We start from the raw sequence: 17542 nt of genomic DNA, 5'->3' as shown, positions 1-17542 counted from the left end.
CAGTAGGCGGTATTTGCGGGACCAATTGTTTTCCCTTATTGGCTGTTTGCAACGTCCGTCAGCATTTACTTATCTCAAACCACAATGTAAAAAGAACAACCATTCTCGGATATATCTGACGTTTTGTTGGTCTTAAGTTGAGAATTTTATCAAACAATGCAGAATACATAGCCTTTATCCATATTTAGTCAAATATCCGTGTCTGTATCGCTCTGTATTTGTTGCGCAGTAGAGCGACACCCACGGAAGTGACCAAGATGGGAAGAATTGACGACATGACGCAATGTCCCAGCGCCTGGCAACATACGCCGAGTGATTCATCCTGAACCACAGAGATGGCTTAGCTAGTTTGCTAGTTTACTCTAAGATAAACATGACTCCGACTCGGATAAATGTGAACCTATCTATTTTACGCTCATAATACTCTTGTTTATATCATACAACCATCCAACCATGAAGCTGATCCATAAAGACATTGAAAAAGATAATGCCGGGTGAGTGATTGGCGATGGCTAAAGTTAGCAAGCTAAACAGCATGTCACTTTACAGCTGACTGTACATGTGTCATTTTAGTCTTAGTAAATGCCCATATGTGAGTTACGTTCACCTGTATCAGCAGAGACGCAGGGAGTTTTGATTTGGTACGGATATTGTTAACTTGTAGCGGTAATAACATTGGACACGAAACGTTACTATGTGGGCATAGATTGTGCCACTCACTCAGATTCTGTGAATACAGTTTTACATTTAATGACTGAGCTACGACCCCTTAGTGAGTAAACAAACAATCCCCTGACTGTGTTATAGTTGATGTAAACTCCATAATTACTGTAGAAGCGTGGATGCTCCTGCATCATTGCCCCATCTATGTCATTGTCCCCAATAATGGCTTGACATCATACAGTAAGATCATATCTATAGTTAGCTATAATATTGATTGTGTACACTTCTTCAGTCAGGTGACTCTGATGCCAGAGGAGGCAGAGGATATGTGGCACACCTACAACCTGCTGCAAGTGAGGGACAGCCTGAGAGCCTCCACTATCAGGTAACCGGTGATAGCACCCATCTATCTGACCGTTTTCTAGCCCTATGGAGAAGGATGTTTGCTTTGTGATCTTGAATCACTGCAGATTTGGCAACACAGCATCTCTCTCGAATTGTTTCATTTATCATCTATCAGTGCTATTTTCCTCCTAATTACGATATACACAGAGTTTACAATTACATCAAAAGCTTTCTAATTGTAGTCGATCAGGATTAAAATCTGCTACTCTGTCAATGTTTTTATTTGTATCAAGGCAAGGTTTAGCTTCCATCACTTCATAACAGTCACTGCAAGACATCCAATATGCACCCAGTATAATCAATGCAGCCAGCTACAGATCTGCAATGGAGTCCCAACAGTTTTTTTGATTTGTACAATTTCTGTGAAGACCATTAAACAATATATTTACTAAATATTTCTTTAAATGCCTCACTATGTACCCAATAGGCACAGACACCATAATGTTAGAAAACTAGCAACTGAGCGCTCTTAATTTAGCTGTAGATCAACTTTATGTCTTGCCACAACCCAAACACAAGTATGAAGATGTAATGTTTCCAATACCCCAGTGAAGCTCGTAGGTCTGTGTCTAGTTTAGCTTTAATAAAGCTTTGTTCGTTAAAGGCAGACAGTCTGTCTTTTTCTGTCACTCTTTCTGTCTGCGTCTCAGTGTTTTGATCTGAAAAACAAACACACAACTTTTCATTTGAGTCACTGCTAAAGTCCCTTTCCCTTGTTCCCACAGGAAGGTGCAGACAGAGTCCACCACTGGAAGCGTGGGCAGCTCCAGAGTTCGCACTACTCTTACTATATGTGTGGAGACGATTGACTTTGACTCCCAGGCCTGCCAGCTGAGAGTAAAGGGCACTAACATAGAGGAGAACCAGTATGTCAAGGTCTGAGATGTTTAAATAATCTGACAGATGTAGCCTTGACATATTTGTAGAAGCTTTAAAGTGGAGCAGGAACTAGAGTAATAAAATTAGTGAAGCAAGGATTGAAATTAAGATTTCAGGAGTATTTAAAGATCATTACACATGTAAATTATGTCTGATAAGTAGTCAGTTTTACAGTTTTTTTTAGGGTTTGTAGCTAAGACAGGGTTATGGGCAGTCATATATTTTATTTGTATTTATTGATATAAGCAGAACTGTTTGGAATTTACTGTTTTTCTTGCACGAAGATGTGAAGAGTATACACCAATGTATTACACTGCAGGCAGTATACTCTGTCTCCTCTGCTGCAGGTTTTTTTTTTCTACCTAGTTGGTCTTAATGTTAACTCCTGTTTGAAATGAAAAGTGTTTTTGATTATGTTGTGTTCTTCACTCTTCAGATGGGGGCTTACCACACTATTGAGCTTGAGCTTAACAGGAAGTTCACTTTAGCTAAAAAAAACTGGGACAGCGTTGTGCTGGATAGAATCGGTAAGCAGGTGCTACTGTTTAATTTGTTGAATTAGTTTAACTTGTCAATTTGTCTCATTCTTGTGTTTGGTTAGTTTAAGCTCTCACTTCTCACTTGCACATCAACCCAGACCTGTAAACAGTAGTCACATGGATTCACAAGTATCTTGTTTACTAGACAGAATTTCACAGGCTTTAGCAACTGCACACGCAGCTGTCTAAATCTTATCCACTGTTTCCTTAGACCCAAGAAGCTGCATGTTAGAGACTCCCAGCAGAAACACATTTCAGATATTTGGAGAAGCTTGCTTTTTTTGATGACTCTGGGTTACTGTCCACATGAACTGTTCTGGACAGTGCATTTGGTTTTAATGCTGCTGTTAGCCACTGTAGTCTTGGACAATTTAAGCATTTTACCAAATGAATTCAGATTTTCATTCTGACAAAACACAGACCTTTGCCTCTTTCTGTCAGACAACTAAATGAAGTGAGCCAATATGGTTTAAAGAGCACAGGGAGTCCAAATGTCAGAAAATGCTTACAGATGTCGAACAGTATCTCTTTTTATGCCAGCTACTGACTTAAAATTCCTATTTCAACTGCAGGCCGCAAGAGCTTATTCCCGAAAGCAATAATCACAAGTTAACTAAATATATCAACGCTAATTCTGTCTGCATACCCTGACTGACAGGGTGACTTTTACAGAAAATGCACAGTCTTCTTGTTAATTTATTTACATAACCAACAAAGACAGTGTGTTGCCATGGAAACAGACTACGGAGAAACAGGAGGGAAGTTCATAGCTGACAGATGGGGTTCATGTATTTAAAGGAGTGGTGGTCCATTGAGTCTTTGCTGCACTAATTTTCACTACATTTATGTGAATTTAATTTGAGAGATTTGTGTCTTTGAAATACTTAGCAATAACTCAACACAATTACACGAATTTAGAACTAATCCTCTTATTAGTGAAATACAATAATTAAAAGTAAAACTGCAATAACATTTGTTGATAACTGCAAGAAGTACCCACCCCCTCAGATGATCTATTTATTGTTGCTTTGTTCACCCTTTAGAGCAGGCATGTGATGCAACCCAGAAGGCAGATGTGGCAGCTGTGGTAATGCAGGAGGGTCTGGCCAACCTGGTGCTGGTGACACCCGCCATGACTCTGCTCCGTGCAAAAGTGGAGGTCACCATTCCTCGCAAGAGAAGAGGAAGCTGCACTCAGCACGAGAAGGTACCCCACTGCACAGAAAGACGAGAGTGTTGTTTTTGATAGTGAATATTGAATTATGAAGATAGACCGCTGAATGGAGGGTGGATTGATGGGAGAACAAAGTCAGCAAATCTGGGTAGTGTGTCAGTCTGACAACCCTGATTGCGAGATGCAACCCCACCCCCTTCTCCTCCTTTTGCAACATGTGTTTTTGGATGAAGACTACTTTGGGATAAGAAGCATTTTGAATAGAACACGGTCAGCAGATATATACATTTACACATGTTTAACAGTTTTAAGTGTATTGTCACGTTTACAGTAAGTAAAATAGGGTAAATCATGAAAGTAAAATGCATCTATAAATATAATCTAGTTTTAAAATCACGTCATATAACAATATTCAATGAACATATCGAACTAAAGCTTACCATCACAAAGAGAATCAGCATTATGGCAAGAGGCAGAGAGACGGAGTGTGTGTGCTGGGTGCATAATAACAGTCATGAGAGTAAGATTACTCTTCTTTCAAGTGTGAAAAACACACTCATATTCGGGGAAGTTCATCTCTCAGTACTTGGACCTGGTGTATTTGTCTCTGTTTGCAGGCGCTGGAGAGGTTCTATGAGGCTGTGATGCAGGCGATTCTTCGGCACATCAATTTTGATGGTAGGGCTGCTGTGTAGACACTGGCACGTGAACACTTGCATACACAAACAGAGCATGTTCCTATTTTGTTTTACACTCTTCTCCTTTTTTTAGTTTGTTGTTCCTATCACATCTACTGCATTGTATGTTTTTATGGTACCACTGTGGTTTATTTTTGTTACCACACAATCTTTGCTCGTTTGCTGTTTCACGAAATTAAACTTGACAAGTTAAGGTATTGATGTGTCTTCCTTGCCTTCCACTAGTGGTGAAGTGCTTCCTGATTGCCAGTCCAGGGTTTGTGAGGGACCAGTTCATCACCTACCTCTTTAAAGAGGCAGTGCGGCAGGACAACAAGATCCTGCTGGAGAATCGCCCCAAATTCATGCTGGTCCACTCGTCTTCAGGTCATAAGTACTCACTCAAAGGTAGGAGCTGGTGGATTCTGAGAATAAAACAATCAAATCTTATCACAAAGTGAAAAAAATGTAAAATTCTTGTGTTTTGCAGAAATCCTCTCTGATCCCACAGTGACAAGCAGGCTTTCTGACACAAAGGTGAGTAATGCACCCTGTTTATACATCATCCTGTAAGCAAAAGCTCTAAACTTGGAATGAAAGTGACTATTGATATATATTGTTTATGTGCAACATCCAGGCAGCAGGAGAGGTGAAAGCCCTAGAGGATTTCTATAAGATGCTCCAGCATGAGCCTGACAGAGCTTTCTATGGGTGAGTGATGATGTAAACAGACAGTGTCCCACAGAAGCTTCGTTCATTAACTCTGATAATCCAACAACCTTTGTCTCTTTGCATCCTCACAGAGTGGCTCATGTGGAGAAAGCTGCTGATGCCCTTGCCATCGACACTTTGCTGATAAGTGATAAGCTGTTCAGGTATGTATTGAGAGATTCTCCTATCAAACATCCTGAGGTTATCTATGTCTAGGCTGCAGTTGACAAGTTTGTTTTTACAGACAGAGCTGCTGGATAAACTGGTTGCCGCTGGAATTCACTGTTTAGCTGCCACCAACCAACATTTCCAACAGTTTTCTCCTGGATGTCTCATTTTTTATACAAACACAAACTTCAGAATAAGATTAAGATATTAAAATCACATGAAAAATCCACATTTAGTGGTTTTAATTCTCTTTTATTTATGTAATCCTTCACATATTCCCGCAACTCTATTGGCTTTAAATTTATCAGACAAGGGTTCCTTGTAATGTAAACACACTTACACTTTGTGTCCAGACATCAGGACGTCCCCACGAGGAGTCGTTACGTTCGGTTGGTGGACAGCGTGAGAGACAATGGCGGCAATGTCAGGTACCAATCAACTTTGAAAATACTTTGTTAACATTCACCAGAGCTGGCTGAATATCCTTTACCAAGCATAAAGCTTATGATTTTCTCCGTCTTTTTTTTTTTTTTTTTTTTTTTCAGAATATTCTCAAGCCTTCATGTGTCTGGTGAACGTAAGTTACATAAACCTTTCTGCTTTTTATTAATTCTACATTAAAAAAGACACTAGTAGTAGTTTTTTTAATAGATTTACACAATCTGTAGTATTTATTTGGCAAAATCATTTATGATCTGATTAATATATAATGACCCATATGAGTTAAAATCACAACATAATACTTCAGGCCTGCACTGTAAATGTTTAATGACTGTGGCCCCAAGAGGAATTCACTGACGATGTGTTGAGAGAAGCCCTGACTTTCTCTTTATTGATGACATCCTCACTTTAGGAAGTGAAGAGTGAACAGAAACAATTGCTCAACTACACCCACACTCTTTACACTTCCCTACTTAGACATGAAATCAGCCTGTTTACTGTCTGTGTTGTCACCTATTGATTTATCCTCCACTGTCTCATCAGAACTGACTCAGCTGAGCGGAGTGGCTGCCATCCTGCGGTTTCCCATCGCCGACCTATCAGAGGGCGAGGATGACAGCAGCTCAGATGAAGACTGATCCCCAGAATTGGACCACAGAGGAAAAATCATTTGGAGAAAAGAAGGTGATCGTCCATTGTTGCAGATAACACAAGACTGCGTTGACTCAGTGTGTTATAAAACAATAAAGCTGCTGTGTTATGGTCTATGTATTCCACCTCTGCAATATCCACACCTCTCTCAGACCTAATTAACACACCTGCTTTTCTAAAGTGGCCATAATATCACATAATTAGATGAAGTTTTTGTTTTGAGGTGAGTGTCTTTGAGATGGGGCATGTTAAGCAAATGCCAGAGAGCTCTTCATAAGAATGCCAAACAAAAGGAATGTAATTTGTTGCCAAGTTTCAAATGAAAACTGTTAGTTTTAAGAAACATTAAGCAATAGAAAAAAATGATTTTTCTTTCCAAGTGTATATACAGTTTATCTTTCTTTCAATTAAACAGAAGCATTCAACCACTTTTGTTATTTTACTCTGTCACATAAACCATTCTCATCACATCATGCATGGATGAAATAAAAATTGGAGCAAGATATAAAAATATATAATTTATTACATATAATAATTACATTTTACATTTAAAAACTATTTTGGTTATGGGTAATAAGACCCAAAACTACTGCATTTCAGCAAACTAAAAATCAAGTGTACTCAGGATTTTTAATAAGATATGGTGATATTTGAGTTTCACAGTTACAACACTGTAAGTTCCTCTTATTCTTCTCTGGTAAAATGTCAAATTACAAACTTCCCTTGTGAAGAATTTCAGCAGCTAGGACTAAAGTGCATTGTTAAACAGCTTGCCTTCTTTTCATACTCCTCTTGCCTCAATGATACCTAAATCTCATTTCTATCAGCGTGGCCTTAAGTGCATGCGTGTTTGTACTGTGATACACTTGGCATCATTCAGTAGGACACTGGTACGTCTTAATCCAGGCTAAATCCTCCAGCGTGCCCCAGTGCAGGTAGACAATTGAGCAAATAACCATGACATGCATTATCTGGTGGCTGTTGCCCCAGTTGTCGAACAGGCCCGGGCTGAAGCGCTCAGGGATCTGGATGATGTTCACCAGCCCTCCCAATACAGCTAGAGAGTCCATGATGACAAAGAGGCGCAGGGAGTTTGGGCTACCCACACCATTGCCATACACCCGGAAGAGGAAGAGGCTGAAGCGGAACAAAGCCTGCCAGACAAAAGCTCGCAGGCGTAGGACGTTAGTGCGGGCTGTGGTGGCACAGTAGATTCCGTAGGCTGACAGGAGGATGTAAGCCAGCAAGGCAACCTGTTGCACGGCTGGGTAGCAAAGAAGGGTGATGTAAATGATGGGAAGTGCCCCTAGAGAGAAAAGGGAAGATGTACCGATGAATAGACCAAAATGTCACCGAAAGTGAAGTCACATATTATTGACTTGGTTGTTGTCAGGGTTTTAGCAGAGCATGTAGATGTGAGACATGGGATTGAGTCAGACTTTTAAGTCACAAAAATAAAGACCCAAAACTTGGCTCAGACCTGACTGTTGATATGTGATATGACTTACTTGGCCTGAATCTCTACAGACTTGATTTGAGACTTGAGGGCAAAAACATTCAAATCTACAGGCCTCAAGTTTTGACTTTGTACAATATCAGAACAATAAAGGGGCCAGTATACCAAGCTCTAATAATGGGTGGTAAATATAAGGCTACAGTTAGCATTCAGTTAGCTTAGTTTTGTATGTTCAAAGATGACAAAAGCTGGATTAGCTGGAAGTGATTTCCACAGGTTGCCTGGCTAGTTCATGGTGAAAAACTATGGTAGCCAATACTTTCAGCCAAGAAATAGTCTGGTACATAACCTCCACAAACCTTGTTTTTACTATTTGGATTTTGTACAAATGAATTAGATGAAATATACCATGTTAATTAATGACCTCAAGAGATGCTTGATGTCTTGGACATTGCCAGGTTAGCTGTTTTCCCCTCCCCATCTTTATGCTAAGCCAAGCTAGCTATCTCCTGGCTCTAGCTTCATATTTTGCATACAGACATAAGAGTGGTATCAACAGTGTCATCTTACTCTTGACTAGAAAGTGAATAAGTGCATCTCCCAAAATGTTAAAATAAGAAATGCAAACATGTAGGAACTTAACAGTGGGAGCCTTTGCTAGTTGTTGAGATAGAAAGGCATTTCATAATTTCAAAAAGGTTCTTGCACACCATGAAGTCTTGTTATCCTTAAAAACTGCTCTCATTTTTTGTGAATACGCTTTAAACTGTTGCACTCACTGAGAAATCTAAGACTTCAACGACCTACCCAGGGTGTTAACCAGGCAGACCCCGAACATGTCCAGGGAGAGCAGGGTGTCGTACACATGTTCTCCTCCCACATGGTTCATGAACACATGGTAGACCACTGACCCTATGGTGGGGCAGAGGCAGGCCAGATAGTGGACAACACAAATCCAGAAACTTTCCACCTCCATCCAGGGAATGCTGAAGGGCAGTAGCACCAAGAAAAGGAAAAAAGGGATGCCTGAGGTGACAGGAAGATGAGGAGTTGATAGGGGACAGAAGATAAAGGAGGAAGAGAAAGGAAGACATGAAACTGGAAATTGTTTGAAATCTACTACATTGATATAGATACACTTACACATGATTAGTCATTATTGGCCTGATTCAGACATAATTTCATTTGTATGTTGGGTGGATGCTGATGTTGACTTGGTTAATGGCATCTTATTGATAATTTAAGCCTGACATAATTACAGCAGTTAAAATCATATATCACCTTTTGCAGATGAATATGAGGAATTTAATGAGAGTTGTTCCACTGTTTTTCATCAGGAACAATGTGAAACATATGGCTGTTCGCTACATACATAGAGGAAACCTGAGCAACCCTTTACAACTAATACCCTTCATTTCACCTTCGTAAGAGTGTTAGTCTTAATGATCTTATAGGATAGGCGGGGTGAAAATGGAGCACGAAGAAGAGGCCTTCAGAAGTTTAAGGCTGCACGAGTTTTGGCTCACGCAGTTAAGTTTCCATCTTCGCTTGTGTTTTCAAAACTGAGGTCATGGTTGAATTCAGATGTTTTACATTAAAAGCACAAAATTTAAAAACAAGATGCTGGCAAACTAATTCTGCAATTGCACATCATCTATGCAAACTTGTGTGTGTGTGTGTGTGTGTAACCAGGATGCTTTGCTCAAGACACTTGCCTATGGGTATTCACAGCTGAAAAGTGTCAGCCAAATACACACCTTTAAAGGCCTAGTTAACAGTAGGTTATTTCCAGGACAGAGATTCCCAGGGCAGATTACAGCTAATACCCCATATCCTTATTACTCAGCCTTGTCAAGTGTTCTTAACTGGCTACAAGTGAGAGTAGTGGACATTTGTGACCCGTTTTGTTTGTTCATGCCGTGATTGGTTTGATTTGGTGCAAGGTGGGAAAACCTTGCTCCATGCATTTAACAGATTATTTTAATGGAAATGCAGATGCAACACTTTTATTGATATTTTACATTTATTCCAGACTGGCACGTATTGCCATACATTTCTAAAGAAAGAGAAAAGCAAAGTCAATGCACAGTTGATTTCTGGACTCACCATGAGTGTAAATGTTCCCCAACTCATTGTGCATATAGAAGAGGCTCCTGAGGCAGTCCTGAGCCGTGGACACAGGCCGGTAACCTGTCAGGACATATTTGTTGAACTGAAGGTGTGGAGGGGTCTTTGCAAAGTCCAACAGCCGCGGTCCTTTGTTAAGCACCATCACTACTTCCTGCAGCCAATGTCCTTACATTTAGTTGACAGTAGAGGTTCCTCACTACATCTACATACTAAAAGAGGCCACACTCATGACTCTGCGGCAGTCATGACCACAACTAGTCGGAAACTATGGTCCTTGAAACCCATTATTTGGACAGGTGTAATTCCAAGCAAGCAACCTGTTTAGCTGGCCAAGTGGCATGCTTTCAGTAGGACCAATCACCAAACGGCTCTTACTCCTAAGCTGGAGTAATCCTCACAAAAAGCCACGTGCAATGCCACAGCTGCTCCTTGTCGCAGCTCATAACTCTCACACACACACACACACACACACACCTCAACTTCATCCTGAACATAGATATATTCTGTATTTCTCTTATTGTACTCTGCACATAATCTCCTATTACCTACACTTGTTTATAACTGCACTGCAGACAGGATGATCTGGGGATTACAACACTTTAACAGGTGGTTATTTTTCTTAATGACATAGATTTGTTGGTACTGGTAATTCCTTATAATGTACATTTAAATATATTAAATGCGTTTTGCCTTTTCTGTTACATGATAGATGTGGAGAAACACACACATGCAACATTTTCACTGTTGGGATTCTTTGATGGTTTTATTCAATCAAATACTGTACAATAATAAACAGATGCTTGCCACAAGTAGTAAAAAACCCTTTCCTGTGCAAAATAAATTAGACTGAATTAGGTTTTATAGAAACATTTTAAGTTGAGAACATCCAGGCAAAACTGACAGATTCAATGAAATCACTGAAAACATGCAGCAGCCGTACTTCCATTTCTTCAACAACCACTTCTTTACATGTACAGTGAAGAGTAAGTGCAGGACAAAAAGGTAAATGTATAAAGATTCACACTAAAACCTAACAACTCAAAATGCTTAAATTGTTGTTGTTTTATCTCTAGACTTACAAGCAAACATAAAAATATGACTACCAGGACTATTTGACAGACAGGAGAAAATAAAAATAATATACAATTAGGAAACAATCAAAAATAATATACAATGGCAGAAAAAGAGGTTATACTAGTCGTTGTCGGCACAGTTAACCTGTGTGGAGAAAAGAGTACAGTGCAAAGATGAGTTGCAAGTTTGAGGAAAGTCAGTACACTGAACTATGTTTAAGTTTGACTCTGTTCTTACCTTGATAGCCACTATTCCCAAAGAAGCCATTCAAATCATATTTTCCATTCTTTGCTCCTGAAGACAAAGAAAAGAAACAAGGCAAAGTGTTACACAGAAGTTTAATATTTAACCTTATTTACATTGATTAAATATTATTCCTGGATTCAAATGTTGGTAAACTTAACATTATTTCTAATGCTTCCTGTTGAACTTTATCATATTTAAATAAAAGCAATAGTCCCACCTTTTTGGAAATTCATCTATTGGCTTTTTTTTTTTTTTTTTTGCTGCGAGTTAGATGAGAAGATAAATGCAGCCTTTCATGAATTGCTCATCCTCTCTTTCATCTTCCTCCATTTCTTCCTTCCACCTTACCTACAGATGATCTGTCTAGCAGTGCTTTTAGCTCTCCATGACTTGCCTTGTGGGTGAAAATGAAGTTTGAGATGCTGTTGAATGTGTATCTGACGTGGCAGCTGCTGTTGTGGCAGGTCATCGGGTTGCTCAGGCACCTGAACCACACCTTGCGTCTCTGTGGCGGGTGCAGAACCAAGGCTGAGGCTGGCAGTGCCCGCGGGATCGGGCAGGTCTTCAACACCCGCTCCAGGCACCACATCAGGAGTGAAGGACTCTACGGGCAGATAGGATGGGACAGAGGGGTAGGCCAAGGTGGGGCTAGGAGTGGGAGCTGCAGGAAATGCAACAGCTATTGAGGAAAGGAAAATAGGTTGACATAATAGAGAGAAAAAATAAGTGAATGGGGTAAAAGATTTCAATGCTGTTTTTATTGCTAATTCATTATTTATGCAGATAAAATGTCTCGTGTTTTACCTTCGGGTTGCACATGTCCATTTATGTAGCCCACATTTTCTGAAAGGGACAAATAACAGCTAAACATTTAACTGAAATCAATGGATCCACAAGAGACAACCATGTAATACACACTAGACTTACCATATCTATCAACAGACACCCCCTCGCCTTCGACTGCCGGAGTCGGTAGCTCTCCCTTCACTAAGAGATCAGAAGAAAAACAGGTAAGATGAGAAGAGACTGGGGTCTACAGTCTATTTGTGCTGTGAAACCTCTTTCCCTGACGCACCATAAGATATTCCAGGTGAATCTGGCTCAAGTGGCAGAGACTCATAAGGTAAAGCAGCTGGATCTGTTTAAGGCAAAAATAAAGATAAATGTACAATTTGTTTGCATATTTCTAACCAGACTGGTAAATAGTACCAATAATGACAAAATACCATATTCTCCAGCAGATCTGCCTTCAGAGGCAGATTCAAGGGGCTGTGACCGGTACGCTCCCTGGTTACCTGCAGAGAGGTTGATGTGAAATCATTTAGCAAGCATGTTAAAAAATGCAGAGGAAAAAAAAGATTGATATGACAAGAAGAGAAAAAACAAAAACACATAAAAGGATGTACCATATTTCCCAGAAGATTTTGCGTCACCCCTGAAACCAAGAGCTTGTGGTGCATAGGGAACTTCACTGCCACCTTAGAAGGAAACAGCCACACATAGATGACAAGTCAAACCAGATGACAAGTTAAACCAGATGAATAAACAAATGTCATGTAGAAGGTAGATGTCGTGTTTGCTGGATCTTACCATATTTGCTTGTTACTTGTCCATTAAGTCCAAGAGGTTCAGGCTGATATTGTGACACAGCCAGACCTGGAAAAAATATATAATTAATTAAATAAATTACAAAATATAACAATAACAAATGCATCCATGCTGTATACTTTGGTTTGAGTATGTCTGTATGCAGCACAAAACAAATTCTTTATTTCATAATTCACATTTTCATGGACTCATTATTAAAGGAACTGTTCAACATTATGTGAAATATACTTGCTGTCTTGCTGAGAGTTAGATGAGAAGATCAATACAACTCTCAGGTCTGTCCTTGTAAATATGAGGCTACTCCAGCAGCTGGCTAACTTAGCTTAGCATAAAGACTGGAAACAGGGAATAAAGCCAGTCTGGTTCTATACAAAGGTAATAAAATCCACCTACCAGCATCTCTGAAGCTCATTCATTGACATTTTGTATCTTGTTCATTTAATCTGTACAAAAGCTAAGAAAGTTAAGTTAGCCAGCTGCTTCATATTTACCATACAAGAAAGTTAATGAGTGTATTTCCCCAAACGTTTCGTTTAAAGGTTTCTACCATATTCGCCAGTAGATTTGGCCTCAGGGCTCAGTCCAGCTGGTTGAGCTTCATAAGGCATTCTTCCATATCCTGCAGTGGAAGAGGAGAGACAGGAAGATAAGAGAAATAATAACAGTGACGTGTCTGTGACGCAACCAAATCACAACTGAAGACACCTGAGCTAATTACTCACCATATTTGCCGGCAGTATTTCCATTACTGCCAAGACCAAGAAGTTGCCCACCATTGGGGAAGCCACCATATCCTGAGCCGAGATGGAGGGAAAACACTATAAATGATCATATGACCTTTCAAAATAGACCTTCATATGAAGCCAAGTGTGGATTGTGTATTATATTATCGTTAGCCTGTCACTGTCTGGGCGGCTATTAGCACAGCAAAGAGGATGTACACCCTCCCATGCTGGCACCAACCCCCTGGAAGTATTTTGAATTAACCATTAATCATCATTAATAATATCTCAAGATACTCAAGACCTTAGTGGCGCTGTATATGGAGAAACAGTGGTTTGGTTCCAGCTCCTCATTGTACGGCACTTTATTCTGTAAAGCAGTTTACTTTTTGTCATGATGTCTGCTGGAGTCATATGATTCTCACCATATTTTCCAGATGACTTCCCATCACCTGCAGGCCCATATGGTCCTCCACCATATCCTGGATACAATTGAGACAAAGAGTTTAGAAGCAGAAAAAATACTGGACACAGATCGATTCATTAGAGGCTGCATATGCTTATATTTATTCTTAATGGGCTAGGGAGCCAAACCATGCAACACTAACATCGACATACCATACTTTCCTGCACCATTAGTTCCTGTGCTGAGAGGCTGTCCTCCAAACTGCAACCCACCAATGCCTGAATCAGAGTGAGCAAGGCAGTGAGGTGGTTGGCACTTATATTTACTATTTCTAGCTATCAAGGTGAGGCAGTATTTTATTAGCTATAAACTCATAATACCATGAACATAACTCCCTTCTGCTTTCCAAGCTTCAGTATAGTGGAGTGATAGAATATGACCAAGGAGGACTCACCGTACTTGGCGTTTGACTTCTTTGCATCCATTCCAAGTGTCTGACCACCAAAAGGCAAGTCACCCATTCCTATAACATTGGAAGAGGTTTTGGTTCTCATGTGTTGCATTTAATATAGGAAATGTTAAAAAAAAAGTATTATTCTTAAAATGAGAGCCTTTTGTCACACAAGTTTTATTGTGTCAATAAAGATTTGAATGTGTTAAGTTATACATACCACCATACATGCTGCCCAATTTCCCATTTGGACCAAGGCCAACAGACTGAGGCTCAAATTGACTAATTCCTGCACAAGTACACAGGAAGAATAAGTCTAGCATTTAGTCACATCAAAAGTGACTAAAGTGCATGCAAACACACTGGTAGACATACAAACTGGATATGAGTTGAGATGGTATTGGATTTCAGCCACTGTTTTGTTTGTATTTTCTTCTTTCCTTTTCACTTCTATTTTTTTTTTATCAGTAACACAATATCAATAGCAGTCTTATACTTTTCAAGGAAGGAGTTTTGCTGTTTTTTCAACTGTAGATTATTCTGCACACTAAAACCCTACAGGTCACACATGTTTTTTATGTGATGGCATGGTCTTACCATCTAGTCCAGCTGGAACCACTGGAGCTCCATTGTAAGGAATCTGTCTGGCACCACCTGTAGAATCAGCAGCACATTATGACTGTTTCATGATCCATGCCTTGTTAATCTAATTTCCTGCACCCTTATGTTAAGATTTCTCTTCAAATGTCATATATATCATACCTGATTTGGCATCAGCAGTGGGTACACCCTGGCCAAGACCTGGGGAGAAGGAGAAATGTTGACTTTCAAAGAAAAATGCTATTGTTAAAAAACAGATTTCCTCAGATAAATATTATATAATGCTACTTACTTGCGTAGTCAGGCTGTACACCAGCACTGTAGCTATTTCCATTTCCATACCCTGCAAAAAAACACATCATAAACTAACTCATTGCACAGAATTTAGACAAAGGGTGAGTTCAGTAATATGGCATCTACCAATCCACAGACTCATAGTATGTTATATAATTTATGGATTCTTCACTTAAACAACTTTAAAATAAACATAGAAGCTTACCTGATTTGGATTTGCCTGCTTCAGAAAGTGCACCTCCATATGAGTTTCCATTTCCATATTCAGCTCCAAGGTGCGCTCCTTGTCCGTAACCTGAGAGCAGGACAATTATCAAAATGCATACTTCTCATCTAATTATAATTATTTCTGTGTCTTCTGAGGAGAAAAGCACTCACCAGGCTGCTTAGGGTTCCCCGCATAAGGATATCTACCTGCACATGGAAAACAAAAAGGTACCACATCTAAATATCCTTGAAAATTAAAGACAAAGAAAATGTCACAGCACATTCTTCACTGTATGTTTATATTGACAGTAAATATTACCAGCTCCATATCCATTGCTGAGTCCAGGGACAGTGTAGCCTCCTGCGCCATAACCTTTGGATAAACAAAGCATTCAGATACATGAGGTACCTTCACATTTACACCACGGTAAAGTAAACAAGAAGCAGCACAGCAAAAATGGAAAAATACATAGTTATATAAATGAATAATTACCATATCACTTCAAGAAATCTTAATTATATTATGGTTTTTACTTTTTCCATTTGAACCCTTGGATCTTACCCTCATCTCAAGGGCCATTAATAATGCCAGTGCATCATGGCATGGCAGTCTGATGAGGTCAAACTGAAGACATTATCTGCTATAAATTTTGTCTTTTCTTGTCTCTTAAATGAGCCACTAAGAAAGCCAAATGTTGTTTGATCTGAAGCAGAGATCATCATGTAAAAAACAGGCTGTTTGACAGATTGTTTGGTTAAATAACATAATAGGACACATTTCCCAAAGTTTATGCATTTCACACAAATCATGCAAATTAGTCGTTTTATCAGGTTCTTTACCTGGTTTGTTTGCTTTAGCTCCTCCTCCATTTGAATATCCCTCTGCACCAGCACCATATCCTAAACAATGACACAATATCACTGTTGACAGCCATTTAAAGCCAGTAGGCTTTAATATATAAGGATTTCATGCACATGTATATTAAGAATGAAGAATAGAGTAGATTTACCATTGGGTTTAGCACCGAATCTGTTTGGCGCTCCAGCTCCTGCTCCATAACCTCAAAAAAAATATTGAAGAAGTGAAGTATGATAAACAAATCATATAAATGTATCTATTCAAAATATACTGTGTTATGCCATTTACTGAGTGTACAAGTACCTTTTGTTTTTGTGCCAGTGGAAGCTCCAGCCCCTGCATTATAACATTTAAATGACAAAGAGAAAACAATGAGTACACTGAGTTTTCATCATCTGCTTTGACCCTGTGTTTAATATTCAAGGCCGAGACCAAGCAAATACAATGTGTTTCTCAGCTTAGACTGAGGGTAAGTGTAAGGTTTTACTGCCCTCTGTGTTTCAGTGAACCACTTAAAAACAATCCCAATTATTTTAAAATACATTGTATGCGACATAATGTGAATTTTTTTTTTATTTTAGCATGTAAGGATGCTGAGATCATAGAAGCTAGAGTATTGTAGGCACTGTAGCGCATGGCTGTTGAAAGTCGCACACATCACAAGCATTAAAATGTCATACTCTCAAGTTTACCTGGTCTTGGTATTTTCATCCATTGTCCATTTGGTACTCCAGATGGTCCACAGTCTAGAATAAGCATGTAAACATGTATTACAAACACAACTGAAGAATTCAAAACAAACACGCAGAAACGTGCATACGACCAAGTGATCGCCCACCAAACAAGCAGACTCTGTGATATTGTAATGTTACTATTATTATTGATATATTCAGACTCTTTTTATGCCCACACCTTTTGGATGATAGAGCCAACATTAATTACTTCTGATTTAGTGAATGACAGCTCCCTGGATGCGGGGCATGGTGCCAGCTTTCTATACGGCATATTATTCCAAGACAGTAGACAAATATTTACCAGGTTTGGCTGGTTTAGCTCCCTGTCCCTTGGACACTGAAGCTCCTCCTCCATTCACTAGAAGGCAGGGGGACAGAATAAAAGGTCAGGGCTTAGTTGGAAATGATCCATCTATTATATCCCCATCAATGTTTTGACACTTGCAA

General features: G+C 39.4%; 2 protein-coding genes across 2 annotated transcripts; one reads left to right on the top strand and one right to left on the bottom strand.

The window, feature by feature from the left end:
- Positions 1 to 67: 67 nt before the first annotated feature.
- Positions 68 to 6736, top strand: pelo (pelota mRNA surveillance and ribosome rescue factor). The gene is made up of 13 exons (XM_022742817.1): positions 68 to 494; positions 956 to 1048; positions 1794 to 1944; positions 2384 to 2474; positions 3530 to 3693; positions 4278 to 4338; positions 4584 to 4745; positions 4828 to 4874; positions 4975 to 5048; positions 5141 to 5212; positions 5570 to 5644; positions 5762 to 5793; positions 6201 to 6736. The coding sequence occupies exons 1-13, from the start codon at positions 454 to 456 to the stop codon at positions 6293 to 6295; spliced, it is 1158 nt and encodes a 385-aa protein (XP_022598538.1). The 5' UTR covers positions 68 to 453; the 3' UTR covers positions 6296 to 6736.
- A 77-nt stretch (positions 6737 to 6813) lies between these two features.
- On the bottom strand, positions 6814 to 10555 carry LOC111219955 (progestin and adipoQ receptor family member 4-like). The gene is made up of 3 exons (XM_022742834.1): positions 9871 to 10555; positions 8572 to 8790; positions 6814 to 7614 (listed from the first exon to the last, which is right to left on the bottom strand). Exons 1-3 carry the CDS (start codon positions 10034 to 10036, stop codon positions 7181 to 7183), a joined length of 819 nt encoding a protein of 272 aa, XP_022598555.1. The 5' UTR covers positions 10037 to 10555; the 3' UTR covers positions 6814 to 7180.
- Between the last annotated feature and the right edge of the window lie 6987 nt (positions 10556 to 17542).

The sequence above is a fragment of the Seriola dumerili genome, unplaced genomic scaffold (genome assembly GCF_002260705.1).
Source record: "Seriola dumerili isolate Sdu_G_001 unplaced genomic scaffold, Sdu_1.0 BDQW01000068.1, whole genome shotgun sequence".
Lineage (NCBI taxonomy): Eukaryota > Metazoa > Chordata > Actinopteri > Carangiformes > Carangidae > Seriola > Seriola dumerili.
The sequence above is the reverse complement of the archived record's forward strand: the minus strand, read 5'-3'. Positions and strand labels throughout refer to the sequence as shown.